At 44.4% G+C, this 14,828-nt stretch overlaps 1 protein-coding gene across 2 annotated transcripts in view; it reads right to left on the bottom strand.

The window, feature by feature from the left end:
- Positions 1–14,828, bottom strand: part of CCDC186 (coiled-coil domain containing 186) — a 193,935-nt gene that overhangs the window by 72,247 nt on the left and 106,860 nt on the right. For both annotated transcript variants that reach the window (XM_030202692.1, XM_030202693.1), the window contains exons 9-10: positions 7,846–7,944; positions 4,214–4,300 (exon numbers count right to left, since the gene is read on the bottom strand). In XM_030202692.1, coding sequence (XP_030058552.1) covers positions 4,214–4,300; positions 7,846–7,944 — 186 coding nt within the window. The remainder of the gene's footprint in view (positions 1–4,213; positions 4,301–7,845; positions 7,945–14,828) is intronic.

Raw genomic sequence — 14,828 nt, 5'->3', positions numbered from 1 at the left:
CAAATGGCTTGATAGTACCAGAAAAAAGTGACAAAGCACCCGATAAAACACAAAGAACGAGTCCCTACCAGAGCTCAGGCCTAAGAGGCCCTAAACAGTGTGAGAAAAAAAAAAGAAAACTTAAAAGTGGGGAAAAAATACCTAAAACAATAAGGGAAGGCAAAAAAAGGAACAAAAAAGAAAAATAGGAAAAAAGGTCTCCCAGGGAAGGTGAAAAACTCACTCGAAAAAGTACTCATGCACCAGATGGTGTAAGAAGCCATGAATAGCATGTCCTCCTCTCATAGCGGATGAGAAGAAAGTGATGGTTCCACACTCTCGTGGTGGGCGGAAAGGCACTTGCACATGTGCAATGGGGACGCTGCATGTGCTCTTAAAGCAATATTAGCTTTTTAATGTTCCGCACCGAGCAACGTGGATGGCGTCGCCCACACATCAGATTATGGCCACCTCCTGCACAATTATACTGTAACTGCACACTGATTTTGTTTCCTTTGTATGGGCTATTATGTTTTATAAAGGTTGAAAGCACCGACTGTGCATGCCATGCCATCTGTTTACTGATTAATATATTCTAACAATCTAAAAAAGTGAAAAAACTTTGCAAAACTAATTTTATTATATTTCCAACATAAGGTTGTTTAATGACCCTAATTATGATGCAGTAAAATATGCTATAATTTAAGAAAATTCTTTCAGAGTCTGACATGAGTCAACAATTTACTCACAGCCTCCAGTTTCCTGAAACATTCTGTGGCACATTTGCACAAGGTTGAATAAACTAATGTAAATTTTATTTGACAAAAATAGTTATTTTGCAACAGCTTTCATATCTGGATAGTTATTCTTTTTTGAGTCATGTTGGGTGGTGAAAAAGGAATCCTAACGATCAATATGGGAAGGAACAAGAATTGAAGACGGAGGATCAGAGAGGGGAAGGAAAGGAACATTTATGGATGAAGGAGAAGCTATGAGATTGGAGAAGGAGTGAGGCAGTATCTGGAATGAGGGAAAAGAGGAGGAAGAACTTCTCTCTCTCTCATCCTCCCATCGAATTCCCTGCTCTGTGTCTCTCACATGCATTCCCACCACCCCACCCACCTTTCAACCCTGGTACTAAACTTCTTTACCACATCCTCTCGCACTCTTGCTGCTTGTTTCAGAGTAAATTGCTTGGACTTCCAAGAGTGCATCTGTATATCTTTAAGCTTATATTGATATTGATTACAGCAGACATCCATACAAAGACTCCTGAGGAAGGTCCTTGCAGGCCGAAACACGATTCGTGTCGAGTCTCGGATGATACAATAAAGAAGTTGGTTCGGACACCGTCTGCTGCTCTTCCTTAATCACCCTTGTTGTGACTGTTTGGTTTGTGTGTGCCTACAAGGGTTACTGCTCTTCTGTTTTCCTGCCGTGGGCTTCCTGATAACCTGGAAACCCATCTAGGGGTCTATAAGGGTACCTTGATACACAAAGCCCTGTGCTGAGTGCTGCCACTGTTGCCACCTCCGATTATGTTGCTGCCTTCATGCTTTGGATAACTGGAGGAGAGGAAAAAGTGGATAACAGAAAAGAGGGAAGTGGAAAATCTATTTTTATCATCAAATCTGGGGGTCAGTCAATTTTTAAGTGTTAAAATGGGGGTCATACTGGATAAAAATTTGTGAAGCAATGAAGTAAAAAGTCAACAAAAAATGTAAGCAAAAAAAAAAAAAAAGTTATCGCCTTATATTTTTGTGGTTGACTTATTTCTGTGAACAAAGAGCAAGAGATAAAAATACAGGATGGCAGAGTAAGACCACAAGGTTCTTCTAGTGCTTATTGCACTTACTGCAAACCTGCAGACTACAATTTCAGCACTGTTTTTATACCCATCACCATCATAGGGAAGTTATTCTGTACATTCATGACCTTTCCAAAATAGGCCTCCTAATTCGAGGGAGAGGTGGGAGGCAGCTAAGCCCCATAAAACATATGTTGTAATAGGGCCTTATAGAGAAAAGGCATGTAGGAGCTTATATTGGGCCTATTTTATTAAGGCAGCACATGCACCTAGATGCCTGCATGTGCTGAAGGGCGATATGATAGAGGTCTACAAAATAATGAGTGGGGTAGAGCGGACAGATGTGAAGCGTTTGTTTACGCTTTCTAACAATAATAGAACCAGGGGACACAAGATGAAATTAGAATGTGGTAGGTTTAAAACGAATCAGAGAAAGTTTCTCTTTACTCAGCGCGTGGTTAGACTCTGGAACTCATTGCCGGAGAAGGTAGTGACGGCAGCTGGCCTTGCTGAGTTTAAAGGGGGTCTGGACAGATTCCTGAAGGAAAGGTCCATTGATCGTTATTAAATTTGGGATTTTTGCCAGGTTCTTGGGGCCTGGATTGGCCGCTGTCGGAGCCAGAGTACTGGGCTTGATGGACCTTTGGTCTTTTCCCAGCATGGCAGTGCTTATGTACTAATTACCCCAGGGAAAGTAATTACACCTCCTGGTGCAACCGTGTGTGAGAATGTGCTGGTAAGAATACTGGCCACCTATTCTCCGACCCAGAACACCTGTAAGGATACTGCAAGTAGCATTAGCCTTTAGGGGTTTTTTACTAAGCCCCAGTAGCATTTTCAGCTCATAGTAGAAATCAGCTGACGGTAAACACCGAGACACCCATATAGGCATTTTGATGTTAACTGCCTGCTGATTTCTAACGTGAGCTTAAAAAAAAAAAAAACCTACCATGGCTTAGTAAACGACCCCCTTAATGCACATTATCCCCAAAATACCCAGAGGTATTCCCAACAGTGCATATGTTCTCATGCAAATACTTACAACCTGCTCCAAAGGTGCACATATACGCTGCTGTCACTTGCCATGTTAACTTTGCCTATTTGATGGAAAGCACATGGCCATCACAACTCCACTCTTGTTCTGCCCAAGCTATGGCCCCCCAGGAATGTCTATGCAATAATTGTTTAAGTAAGGGAAAGGGGAAACTGAAATGGGACTTGATATACCGCCTTTCTGAGGTTTTTGCAACTACATTCAAAGCGGTTTACATATATTCAGGTATTTATTTTGTACCAGGGGCAATAGAGGGTTAAGTGACTTGGCCAGAGTCACAAGGAGCTGCAGTGGGAATCGAACCCAGTTCCCCACAATCAGAGTCTGCTGCACTAATCACTAGGCCAGTCCTCCACTAGCAACATTCCATGTAGAAGCCTGCCCTTGCAGATCATCAATGCGGCTGCGCAGGCTTCTGTTTCTGTGAGTCTGACGACAGACTCACAGAAACAGAAGCCTGCGCAGCTGCGTTGCAGATCTGCAAGGGCAGGCATCGTCGTGGAATGTTCCTAGTGGAATAGCAACATTCCATGTAGAATCTCAAATAGTAGCAACAGAATCTCAATAGTAGCAACATTCCATCTAGAATCTCCAATAGTAGCAACATTCCATGTAGAATCTCCAATAGTAGCAACAGCAACATTCCATGTAGAATTTAGAATCTCAAATAGAGAAAGGGAAATAGGACTTGATATACCGTCTTTCTGAGGTTTTTGCAACTACATTCAAAGCAGTTTACATATATTCAGATACTTATTTTGTACCAGGGGCAATGGAGGGTTAAGTGACTTGCCTAGAGTCACAAGGAGCTGCAGTGGGAATCGAACTCAGTTCCCCAGGATCAAAGTCCACTACACTAACCACTAGGCTACTCCTCCACAAGCTATCTGTGCATATTCTCTAACAGCTCTTTTTCCACATATGAAAGCAGCGTCACATGCGACAAAAACTTCCTCCATTATGTCTAACGTAATAAAGGTTGATTTCAAAACAATTAAATAAGAAGCATAAACCATTAGAAATTAATGAAATTCCCAACCAATTTTATAAAGATAAAATGAACAGACACACAGCACGTCTTCAATGAAATTTTGCAGATGCACGAGCTGAAGTTTTCTTTTAAAACTGTTTCTTGACTTAACCGCAGAAGAGAGCAATAGAGATAAAGAAACAGTGAAGCACAGGGAGGCAGTGACAAATAACCAGAAGAGATGTCATTCCAATTCCCCCTTTCAAAGAAGTACAAGCAATACCTAAGAAGCAGACACCACCAGCACCAAAGCAACTTCACTAAATGTTTTAGTTCTATTCTTTGTACTGTGAAAATAGTTGTTATTACGTACAGCAAGATGGCATGTGCCATGTTTCATTACCTTTGTTCGGAGTGTACGCAGCTCATCCATGCCCTCCGTAAAAGTTCTCTTTAGATCATCTAGCTCTTTTATTTTGGCCTGGTGTACCTTGTGAAGAGGGAGGAGAAAATGTGTGAATGTCACCTCACCTGAAAACCAAAAGATGCCATAACCACAGCACACATTAGGGTAATTCTAATTTCCTTATTTTCATGCGTTAACATTTCTTACCATCTTTTAAACAATTTCAACCGAACACCTGCATTAAGGTTTTCAGTATTAACTGTATCAGGTAATTAATTCATAAAAATACTTTTCCTTCTACATAGTCTGATTTGGATAAATGTTACACCAACACAACCAAATTTAATATGGAAAAGATCCAGTTATCTTTATTACACTATGACTGCCATTCTTACTTCGCATTGCTTCAGTTTCTTTTACATCCCTTTCCAATAGTAGCTTAAGGTGAGTTACATATTGCCCCATGTAAGCCGCATTGAGCCTGCCATGAGTGGGAAAGCGCGGGGTACAAATGCAACAAAAATAAAAAATAAATTACATTAAGGTACACTAGGTATTTTCCTGTCCCCAGAGATCTAATTTTGTACCTAAGGCAATTAAGGGTTAAGTGACTTGTCCAAGGTTATCCCTTTAATTCAAGACCATTTCCTCATTTATACTACACTGAGTATCTATCCTTTCCCAAACCCCACCTTCCACTTGTTCTAACAATGACTAGATATCCTTAATTTTATCAAGTCAATCCTGTTTATAGGTGAGCACAAATGCTCTTGGATGATCAATAATCAATAATGGAGTGGAGGAGTGGCCTAGTGGTTAGGGTGGTGGACTTTGGTCCTGGGGAACTGAGTTCAATTCCCACTTCAGGCACAGGCAGCTCCTTGTGACTCTGGGCAAGTCACTTAACCCTCCATAGCCCCATGTAAGCCGCATTGAGCCTGCCATGAGTGGGAAAGCGCAGGGTACAAATGTAACAAAAATAAAATAGATACTATTGGAGATTCTACATGGAATGTTGCTACTATTGGAGATTCTACATGGAATGTTGCTACTATTGGACATTCTACATGGAATGTTGCTATTCCACTAGCAACATTCCATGTAGAAGGCTGCGCAGGCTTCTGTTTCTGTGAGTCTGACGTCCTGCGTCAGACTCACAGAAGCAGAAGCCTGCGCGGCCACATTGCTGATCTGCAAGGGCCGACTTCTACATGGAATGTTGCTAGTGGAATAGCAACATTCCATGTAGAATCTCAAATAGTAGCAACAGTGGAGGAGTGGCCTAGTGGTTAGGGTGGTGGACTTTGGTCCTGAGGAACTGAGTTCATTTCCCACTTCAGGCACAGGCAGCTCCTTGTGACTCTGGGCAAGTCACTTAACCCTCCATTGCCCCATGTAAGCCGCATTGAGCCTGCCATGAGTGGGAAAGCCCAGGGTACAAATGTAACAAAAATAAAATAGATACTATTGGAGATCCTACATGGAATGTTGCTATTCCACTAGCAACATTCCAAGTAGAAGGCTGCGCAGGCTTCTGTTTCTGTGAGTCTGACGTCCTGCACGTCAGACTCACAGAAGCAGAAGCCTGCGCGGCCACATTGGTGATCTGCAAGGGCTGACTTCTACATGGAATGTGCGGGGAACTGGGCAAGTCACTTAACCCTCCATTGCCCCATGTAAGCCGCATTGAGCCTGCCATGAGTGGGAAAGCGCAGGGTACAAATGTAACAAAAATAAAATAAAAAATAATTAACAATGAAATATCGCCCAAGAAACACTTAACCTTTCTGTAATTAATTTAACAAATCTGCATTACACTTTTGTGTTTAATATAGTTCAGCCACATTTTTTTGAATTGTTATGAAATTTCTCTTTATTGAATATGTAACACTATAAAATAAGAAATGAATAACCAGCATCTAACAATGTCATAAGTAAAATCTGGTGTTGATTAACAACATCTTATGCAACAGTAATTCCTGAATTGCTGAACTTTAACCCCCACCCCCCTCCCCCAAAAAAAGGAGCTATCAAGGAGAATAGAAAACATCAGATAAGTCTATAGGGCCAGGTCATTTAAAATCATGCTTCTTACCTTAGCTGGTGAGGACTGGATGTATACCTCCCAAACAAAATAAAAACAATTTCTCTCTCAAGGGTGAGGTGAGCATCTCTAGTTCCAAGGGTCATAAGTGTAAAGAACGCATATCTTCATTGCCAGTGTGAAAGCGGACTAATACTCAACAAGCATTGCTTAATACAGCGTTTTGTTACAACACTAGCTTTATTCAAGAGCATTCTTTCCCCTTTGTTCAAAGGGCCACACCCTGTTGCCTTTCCAAATAACAGACCCAATGGGAACAATGCAATCCACCTCCCCATCAAAGCCACTAAATAGCGAACATTATCAGGGCCTTAACATTAAGAGCTTTTGCATACCCCAAGTCAAACCTGTCTGGCCATAATAAAACAGGCAATCTGCTATCCAAATATCAACTAGTACTTTTGGTTAGAACAATCCATGGACTAGTGTGGCCAAGAGAAACAAAGTCAAGTGAACTTTCTATCAGCTTTAGTCCACTTAAAGTATAAGACAAAAGCCCAGTTCAGAGAGCAAAAGGCCTATTCACTTTTGTGGAGATGAAATCTGGAATAGAAAGTTGAAAGACCGGTTCATTCCTTAAAGTACAAACCTAACACCACCCTACAGACATTTACAGAAGTGCTGCCTCACTGTCTGCAACTTGAGCACAACGCAGGGACAGCGGCATGCACCACCAAGCAATGCAGGTTTACCCATGAGATGGGAGGCAGAAGGTGACAGAGGAGAAGATGTTGAGGAAAGAATGAAGAGACAGTGGGGAGGGGGGGTGAAAGGCTGTAGGACAAGCAAAGGTGGGTGGGGCACATGCTGAGGGAGTGGGATAAAATTCAGGCGAAGATGCTGGGGGAAGGGGCAAATGGAGAAGAGAAGTAGAATACACACATGCTGGAGGGATCGAAGGAGAGAACAGTGGAAGGCAAAGTAAGTGGGGTGGTAAAGAGGTGAGCTGTGTGAGGCCAGAAGAAACATGTGAGGAAGGAAGGAAATTCTGTTTCTATGTCTGAGAAATGGGGATGGGCTGGAAGAAGGGAGAGACACACAACAGGATAGAAATCAAAGGGTGTAATTCTCTAAGGAGCTGCTCCGATTTATACAGTTCTTGTTCTAGTCAATTACATGAGTAAACAGCAATTATCCGGCTACATAATATGCACATCTCTTCGGTAATGCATACTTTGCGGGTGGGCATTCACCTGGGCATGTGTAGCTCTCCAATCCAGGCATCAACTCTGGCACCTACTTTCCTTTACAGAACAGGTGCCACGTTACAGAATTGCCCTCAATGGGCTTGATTTGCTAAGAGTTTACCCTGAAGATACAAGCTAGGGCTGCCTTAGTAAAATAAGGCCCTATGGCAGACTTAAAATTGGATGGGGTGCCCACCATCCATGTCAGGGAGGCAAAGAGCTTGACGTTGCCATGATTTGACTTAAGACTATATGTAAACAGAACACCTTCCGGTGGACACATCAGAAACTGCCATGCTGGGAACATTTTGCAGATCGGCAAAGAAACGTCAAGTCACCTCCAAATGGTCCGTTTTTTCTTGCATTTGTCTCTCGAGTTCTCCCTTCGTAATACGGAGCTTTGCGTCAAGTTCATTAGATTTAATTTCTTCCGATTCCTAGCATAAAAATTAAAATAATTAGTTTCTTATAAATAAATGATCTCTTTCAACCGTTTAATAGGAGTATAGTAGTAGTAGTATAAAATAGGAAAACATTTTGGGAATTAAAAAAGAATTAAAAATTGCAACGACATTAATAGTAACAGTGGCATTGGCACCAGATAAGCAGTTGTTAATGTCCATGTATTTCAAGAATAAAGAAAAAACATTTCTTGGTCAGAAAATACAAATGTTTCCCGATATCTCCACAGACATGCAAAAGCGTCGGAAACTATTTCTTTTAATGAAACCAGCTGTAACCCAGCTGGGTGCAACATTTTACTTGCGATATCCTTGCAAGTGTGTGGGTGAGATATCAATCAAATAAGTATATGTTTTTTTGATCCGGCTCAGTTAACAGCATTTCTTTCCTCAAGGCAAAATAGGGGTTCTTAGAACATCTTGTTTTTTTCCCCTTTAATTTGTAATTATAACACTGTGTAATGATGGCTGTTATCATCTACTGCTCTATCTTAGAAGCTTATGTTATAAAACAAATTCCATTTCTTAACATTTTGTTCCAAAAATGTGGACTTCAGCAAGAAATTTCAAATCTTTTTCTTTTGTTTTGTATTTCCTTTAAACAGATTGAAATGTATTGCTTTTCAAACAAGCATTTGCTTGATTATAAATGTATAAATTTTCATAAATAAAAAATAAAATAAAAAAGCCTCTAGAGCAGGGATTTTCAACCCAGTCTTCGGGACACACCCAGCCAGTCAAATTTTCCTGAGAGATATGCATACAGTGGAAGTAGTGTATGCACATCTGTTTCATCAAAATTCTTTGTGGATACCCTGAAAACCTGACTGGCTGAGTGTGTCCTAAGAACTGGGTTGAAAACTCCTGCTCTATAGAAGAAAAAAAAATCTGTGGTATTAAATTACACTCTATTTCTAGACTGCTTTCCTTAAATTTCTCCCTGCTGTAATTTTCTAATAGTAGTCTATATTGCTAACATTAAGCTATAAAGTATCACTTCTAAGGCACTTTTTCCTTACTGCACAGAATAAGATAACAAATCTGCACTGCCACAGTGTGGCAAGAGAGATTAAGGATGACATTTTCTGAACATCCATTAAAATATACATAAACAAATCTGACGAGAAAAAAAATGTATATGCATGATTTGATCTTAGTGGGATTTTAAAAAAGATAAATAATTTATATAAACCTGTGCATATCTTTTCAAGCACATTTTAAACATCTAGCTTAAGTTGGCACATGCATGCTACCTGAATTTTTCAAGAATGCTTGTGGTGCTGGTGATTTACCAGTCAGGAATAGCACATGTACCAGGAGTTGCCAATTTTTGGTCTAGCTCATTTTCACGCCTCTATGCCCCTAATTATAAAACTGATGATGTATTCCACAATGTTCTCTCACAACCTGGTTCTTTTAACTTACTGTATTACTTGGGTGTGCTGCTGCCATTTATGTATATAAGTGTGCTCTTCTATTTGGTCTTTGCCTTTTCCTCATAATGTTCCTTTCCAATAGCATGACTTTGATTCTCCATCGACAAGTGTATGACATAACAACGGCATCGACACAGAATATTCTCTCAATTCAGAAACGTCTTCCCATGCACTGATACCTCATGAGTCCCTTTAGTCTAGCTTTGGCTACGAGTTCACACGGGTGTGGGGTTTTTTTTTCTCTTGTTTTTTGGTTTTTTTTGTTCTTTTTTGCTGCTTAACTCCAGACTCCGCTCCCTTTTTCTTGCCGCACCATGTGCCTGGAATAAACTTCCTGAGCTGGTCCCCACCTTAGTAATTCCCTTATTTGTCCTGTTTGTCTGTCTTGATTAGACTGTAAGCTCTGTCGAGCTGTCTCTTCATGTTCAAGTGTACAGCGCTGTGTACGTCTAGTAGCACTATACAAATGATAAGTAGAAGTAGCAGTAGTAGTCTTTGGGATTCCGGAATCTTGCTACTCTTTGTCCTTATCTCTTATTTGTCCTGTTTGTCTGTCTTGATTAGATTGTAAGCTCTGTCGAGCAGGGACTGTCTCTTCATGTTCAAGTGTACAGCGCTGCGTACGTCTAGTAGCGCTATAGAAATGATAAGTAGTAGTAGCAGTAGTCTTTGGGATTCCGGAATCTTGCTACTCTTTGTCCTTATCTCTTATTTGTCCTGTTTGTCTGTCTTGATTAGATTGTAAGCTCTGTCGAGCAGGGACTGTCTCTTCATGTCCAAGTGTACAGCGCTGCGTACGTCTAGTAGCGCTAGAGAAATGATAAGTAGTAGTAGTAGTCTTTGGGAATCCGGAATCTTGCTACTCTTTCGGATTCCACACAGAATCTTGCTACTGTGGGATTCCAGAATCTTGCTACTGTTTGGGATTCTGCACGGAATCTTGCTACTCTTTGGGATTCCGGAATCTTGCTATTCTTTGGGATTCTGCACAGAATCTTGCTACTCTTTGTCCTTATACCTTATTTGTCCTGTTTGTCTGTCTTGATTAGATTGTAAGCTCTGTCGAGCAGGGACTGTCTCTTCATGTTCAAGTGTACAGCGCTGCGTACGTCTAGTAGTGCTATAGAAATGATAAGTAGTAGTAGTAGTATTAGTGTTTGGGATTCCGGAATCTTGCTACTGTTGGGATTCTGCGCGGAATCTTGCTACTCCTTGGGATTCTGGAATCTTGCTACTCTTTGGGATTCCGGAATCTTGCTATTCTTTGGGATTCTGCACAGAATCTTGCTACTCTTTGTCCTTATACCTTATTTGTCCTGTTTGTCTGTCTTGATTAGATTGTAAGCTCTGTCGAGCAGGGACTGTCTCTTCATGTTCAAGTGTACAGTGCTGCGTACGTCTAGCAGTGCTTTAGAAATGATAAGTAGTAGTAGTGCATTCAAAGTAAATACAAAAAATAGTAGGGCTGCACATCTGGGGGCCCTTTTATTAAGCAGAGGTAGGGCTAATGCACAGGTAGCACATGCCAAGATCACAGGACTGTAATTTTGAAGTTGCCGTGCAGCGTGACCACATTGGCACATGTTGCATGATTACCGCAAGAGTAGTGCATGAGCCCTTACCTCTAGGTCAGAACTCTGCTGCACGTCTCATATTCCGCCAGAACCGATATACTCATATCACCCCTCTCCTCAGGACGCTTCACTGGCTTCCGATCAGATACCGCATTCAATTCAAGCTTCTCCTCCTTACCTACAAATGCACTCAGTCTGCTGCCCCTCACTATCTTTCTACCCTCATCTCCCCTTACGTTCCCGCCCGTAACCTCCGTTCACAGGATAAATCCCTCCTCTCAGTACCCTTCTCCACCACCGCCAACTCCAGGCTCCGCTCATTCTGCCTCGCCTCACCCTATGCTTGGAACAACCTTCCTGAACCCTTACGCCAAGCCCCCTCCCTGCCCGTTTTCAAGTCTTTGCTTAAAGCCCACCTCTTCAATGCTGCGTTTGGCACCTAACCCTTACCGTTCAGTGAATCCAGACTGCCCCAATTTGACTGCCCCTATCGGACCGACCGTTCACTTGTCTATTAGATTGTAAGCTCTTTGAGCAGGGACTGTCTCTCTTTGTTAAATTGTACAGCGCTGCGTAAAGGGTATGATACATACCTGTAGCAGTTGTTCTCCGAGGACAGCAGGCTGATTGTTCTCACGACTGGGTTGACGTCCGCGGCAGCCCCCACCAACCGGAAAAAAGCTTCGCGGGACGGTCGGCACGCAGGGCACGCCCACCGCGCATGCGCGGCCGTCTTCCCGCCCGTGCGCGACCGCTCCCGCCAGTTGAATAACTAGCAAAATATGAAAACACACAACTCCAAAGGGGAGGAGGGAGGGTAGGTGAGAACAATCAGCCTGCTGTCCTCGGAGAACAACTGCTACAGGTATGTATCATACCCTTTCTCCGAGGACAAGCAGGCTGCTTGTTCTCACGACTGGGGTATCCCTAGCTCTCAGGCTCACTCAAAACAAGAACCCAGGTCAATTGAACCTCGCAACGGCGAGGGTACAACAGGAAATTGACCTACGAAGAACAACTAACTGAGAGTGCAGCCTGACCAGAATAAATTCGGGTCCTGGAGGGTGGAGTTGGATTTAAACCCCAAACAGATTCTGCAGCACCGACTGCCCGAACCGACTGTCGCGTCGGGTATCCTGCTGGAGGCAGTAATGTGATGTGAATGTGTGGACAGATGACCACGTCGCAGCCTTGCAGATCTCTTCAATAGTGGCTGACTTCAAGTGGGCCACTGACGCTGCCATGGCTCTAACACTATGAGCCGTGACATGACCCTCAAGAGTCAGCCCAGCCTGGGCGTAAGTGAAGGAAATGCAATCTGCTAGCCAATTAGAGATGGTGCGTTTCCCGACAGCGACCCCTAGCCTGTTAGGGTCGAAAGAAATAAACAATTGGGCGGACTGTCTGTTGGGCTGTGTCCGCTCCAAGTAGAAGGCCAATGCTCTCTTGCAGTCCAATGTGTGCAACTGACGTTCAGCAGGGCGGGTATGCGGCCTGGGGAAGAATGTTGGCAAGACAATTGACTGGTTAAGATGGAACTCCGACACCACCTTTGGCAGGAACTTTGGGTGGGTGCGGAGCACTACTCTGTTGTGATGAAATTTGGTATATGGAGCATGAGCTACCAGGGCTTGAAGCTCACTGACCCTACGAGCTGAAGTAACTGCCACCAAGAAAATGACCTTCCAGGTCAAATACTTCAGATGGCAGGTATTCAGTGGCTCAAAAGGAGGTTTCATCAGCTGGGTGAGGACGACGTTGAGATCCCATGACACAGCAGGAGGCTTGATAGGGGGCTTTGACAAAAGCAAGCCTCTCATGAATCGAATGACTAAAGGCTCTCCAGAGATGGCTTTACCCTCCACACGGTAATGGTAAGCACTAATCGCACTAAGGTGATTCCTTACTGAGTTGGTCTTGAGGCCAGACTCCGATAAGTGCAGAAGGTATTCAAGCAGGTTCTGTGCAGGGCAAGAACGAGGTTCTAGGGCCATGCTCTCACACCACACGACAAACCTCCTCCACTTGAAAAAATAACTCTTTTTAGTGGAATCCTTCCTAGAGGCAAGCAAGACCCGGGAGACACCCTCAGACAGACCCAACGCAGTGAAGTCTACGCCCTCAACATCCAGGCCGTGAGAGCCAGGGACTGAAGGTTGGGGTGCAGCAACGCTCCGTCGTTCTGCGAAATGAGAGTCGGAAAACACTCCAATCTCCACGGTTCTTCGGAGGACAACTCCAGAAGAAGAGGGAACCAGATCTGACGGGGCCAAAAGGGCGCGATCAGAATCATGGTGCCGCGGTCTTGCTTGAGCTTCAGTAAGGTCTTCCCCACCAAAGGTATGGGAGGATAAGCATACAGGAGGCCGGTCCCCCAATGGAGGAGAAAGGCATCCGACGCTAGCCTGCCGTGTGCCTGAAGTCTGGAACAGAACAGAGGCAGCTTGTGGTTGGTCTGAGAGGCGAAAAGGTCCACCGAGGGGGTGCCCCACGCTCGGAAGATCTTGCGTACCACTCTGGCATGGAGCGACCACTCGTGCGGTTGCATGACTCTGCTCAGTCTGTCGGCCAGACTGTTGTTTACGCCTGCCAGGTACGTGGCTTGGAGGAGCATGCCGAACCGACACGCCCAACGCCACATCCCGACGGCCTCCTGGCACAGGGGGCGAGATCCGGTGCCCCCCTGCTTGTTGACGTAATACATTGCAACCTGATTGTCTGTCCGAATTTGGATAATTTGGCAGGACAGCCGATCTCTGAAGGCCTTCAGTGCGTTCCAGATCGCTCGGAGCTCCAGGAGGTTGATCTGCAGATCCTTTTCCTGGAGGGACCACAGACCCTGAGTGTGAAGCCCATCGACATGGGCTCCCCACCCCAGGCGAGATGCGTCCGTCGTCAGCACTTTCATGGGCTGCGGAATTTGGAATGGACGTCCCAGGGTCAAATTGGTCCGGATGGTCCACCAGAGCAGTGAAGTGCGGCAACTGGTGGAGAGGCGGATGACATCTTCTAGATTCCCGGTGGCTTGGAACCACTGGGAAGCTAGGGTCCATTGAGCAGATCTCATGTGAAGACGAGCCATGGGAGTCACATGAACTGTGGAGGCCATATGACCCAGAAGTCTCAACATCTGCCGAGCTGTGATCTGCTGAGACGCTCTGGTCTGCGAGGCCAGGGTCAAGAGATTGGTGGCCCTCGCTTCGGGAAGGTAGGCCTGAGCCGTCTGGGAATTCAGCAGCGCTTCTATGAATTCCAGAGACTGAGTTGGCTGGAGATGGGACTTTGGGTAATTTATCACAAACCCCAGCAGCTCCAGAAGTTGAATAGTGCACTGCATGGACCGGAGGGCTCCTGCCTCCGAGGTGTTCTTGACCAGCCAATCGTCGAGATATGGGAACACGTGCACTCCCAGCTTGCGTAGGTAGGCCGCTACCACCACGAGGCACTTTGTAAACACTCGTGGGGCAGAGGCGAGCCCAAAGGGCAGCACACAATACTGAAAGTGCCGTGCGCCCAGGCGGAATCTGAGATACTGTCTGTGGGCTGGCAGTATCGGGATGTGCGTGTATGCGTCCTTTAAATCCAGGGAACATAGCCAATCGTTTTTCTGAATCATTGGCAGAAGGGTGCCCAAGGAAAGCATCCTGAACTTTTCTTTGACCAGGAATTTGTTCAGGCCTCTCAGGTCTAGGATGGGACGCATCCCCCCTGTTTTCTTTTCCACAAGGAAGTACCTGGAATAGAATCCCTGCCCTTCCTGCCCGGGTGGTACGGGCTCGACCGCATTGGCGCTGAGAAGGGCGGAGAGTTCCTCTGCAAGTACCTGCTTGTGATGGGAGCTGAAAGACTG

The sequence above is a fragment of the Microcaecilia unicolor genome, chromosome 5 (genome assembly GCF_901765095.1).
Source record: "Microcaecilia unicolor chromosome 5, aMicUni1.1, whole genome shotgun sequence".
Lineage (NCBI taxonomy): Eukaryota > Metazoa > Chordata > Amphibia > Gymnophiona > Siphonopidae > Microcaecilia > Microcaecilia unicolor.
This window is presented reverse-complemented; position numbering and strand designations above follow the sequence as displayed.